We start from the raw sequence: 2154 nt of genomic DNA on the forward strand, positions 1-2154 counted from the left end.
ACAAGGCCCAATTGTTTGATCCAAAGCTAAAGCAGGTCCTTGTTGATAATCCACATGATCTCAACCATAACATCAAGTATAAATTAACCATCTCTACTCCTTTTGTCCGTCATTTGGGTTCCATAAGGATAAAAAACATAATGTAAATCCTCAGCTAACCTTTTAACCAGTTTCATTGAAATCAACCTCTTCGTCGGAGGAGGTAGAAAAATACCTACCACATCAAAAACTGACGTATTGGCTCCAAAATGAGCTACAACATCACACAAGGAACACCCTTTTCTCACTATCAAACAAATTTATGGTCTGACCTCTTCTAGATGTCTTATCATATTTATATCATTTTAAATGAAACACGTTCCAAAAATAAAATGGTTTATGGCATTGAATTTTTTTTATTTGATTATAAAATTGGAATTTTTTAATTTTGATAGTAAATTATCGTATAATAGGTATTTTTTAGTTTTTATAGTAAAGTATAATAAATTTTGTATTTTTGGGATAAACATAAAAAATAATCTAAAGCGACTATTATATCTCATTCATTACAAACAACTACATAAACCTTTTGCTACTTCTGTTTTCCACTTCTTTGCACAAAGCACTCATTTGGGTTAAGTTCAAAAACTATCTCCATGGATCCAAATCATGCGAGTAAGGTTAATATTACCTATATACCAAATGATTTTGTTTTCTCAATTCTCTCTAAACTTCCTGTTAAATCTCTAAGACGCTTTTCTTGTGTTCGCAAATCATGGACTCGTCTATTAGAAAACCATAATTTCATCAACATATTTTGCAAAAATCTTTATTCTGGATCTCATTCACTCGATGATGATATTTGCGTCATTCTAAACCAGGTTGTACTAGATCCTTTTCACTGTACATTTTATTTACTTTCTGGTGACAAGTTTGAGAATAAAGTGAAATTGGATTTGCCACCTCCATTTCATATTCAACATAATCGTGTTAGTGTTATTCGAATTTTAGGTTCAGCTACTAATGGAATTATTTGTATCTACAATTGTGATAATCATACAATAGCAGTATTGTGGAATCCTGCTACTCAGGAAGTTATGGTCATTCCTCCCAGCCTTGCTGAATTTAAGCGTGAGTTTATCACTAAAATTACTCTTCATGGATTCGGGTATGATCATGTTAGAGATGACTATAGTGTAATTCAACATGTATGTTATACTAAATTTAAAGAACATCGTTTAGATAATGTTATACCTCACCCCTTTTGGGAGATATATAGTCTAAAAAATAGCTGCTGGAGGAAAATCGATATTGATATGCCAACACGTAATTGGATTTATAACAGTGATTTGTACTTGAATGGGATGTGCCATTGGTGGGGTAAAAATAATAATTTGGTGTCATTTAACTTGTGCAAAGAAGAGCACTTTATTACACCATCTCCCTTTGAAGATGTGCATGATACTTTAGATATTCACTTGATAGCGTTAAATGGGCATGTTGCTATGATATCTTATTCTAAAAAGGCCATATCTTTCCAAATATCAATTTTGGGTGAATTTGGTGTTAAGGAATCTTGGATTAGACTCTTCTATTTTCGATGCTTGTCTTGCATTGAACAATCTATTGGGGCAGGGGAGAAGGGAAATATCTTCTTTACAAGAAAAGATGGTCAACTAGTTTGTTTTGATTTAACTACTGGGATGGTTGAGAATGTTGGTCTTAAAGGAGAAATTTTATGGAGCCAGACGGTGATTTACAAGAAAAACCTTCAATTGATTGGAGCAATAGACAAGTAATTTTCTTTTCCATGCCATACATGAAGTTTTCACACTTCAGGTTTTTGAGTCAAGTTCTTATATGAAAATCGGATTTATCAGTTTTATTTTCATGCTTTATTCTCTATCTATGATTTTAAATCTTTATTCTCTATCTATGACTTGTTTTTCAAGTTTTTGTTTCAATTGTATGAACAACCTCTTCTATTTATTTTGTTATAATCAGTTTGAACATCAATCTTCTTGTGCATTTGCAGTTCAATAGGCAAGAATAGAGTTTTTATCTTTACAAAAAGTGATGATATATAACACATATGTCTTTGCCTCTATATGTTTGTAGTAAACAATATTATATGTTTTGATTTCTCTGGCTATAATGATGACATATATGTTGGCA

General features: G+C 31.7%; 1 protein-coding gene across 1 annotated transcript; it reads left to right on the top strand.

The window, feature by feature from the left end:
• The first annotated feature begins 635 nt into the window (after positions 1-635).
• On the top strand, positions 636-1778 carry LOC25502712 (F-box protein At1g11270). The gene has a single exon (XM_024772991.1). It carries the CDS (start codon positions 636-638, stop codon positions 1776-1778), a length of 1143 nt encoding a protein of 380 aa, XP_024628759.1.
• The last annotated feature ends 376 nt before the right edge of the window (positions 1779-2154 follow it).

This window comes from Medicago truncatula, chromosome 8 (genome assembly GCF_003473485.1).
Source record: "Medicago truncatula cultivar Jemalong A17 chromosome 8, MtrunA17r5.0-ANR, whole genome shotgun sequence".
NCBI classification, from domain to species: domain Eukaryota; kingdom Viridiplantae; phylum Streptophyta; class Magnoliopsida; order Fabales; family Fabaceae; genus Medicago; species Medicago truncatula.

Coding starts and splice junctions, on each gene's coding strand:
- LOC25502712 (XM_024772991.1), top strand. CDS start 636: ATGGATCCAAATCATGCGAGTAAGGTTAATATTACCTATATACCAAAT.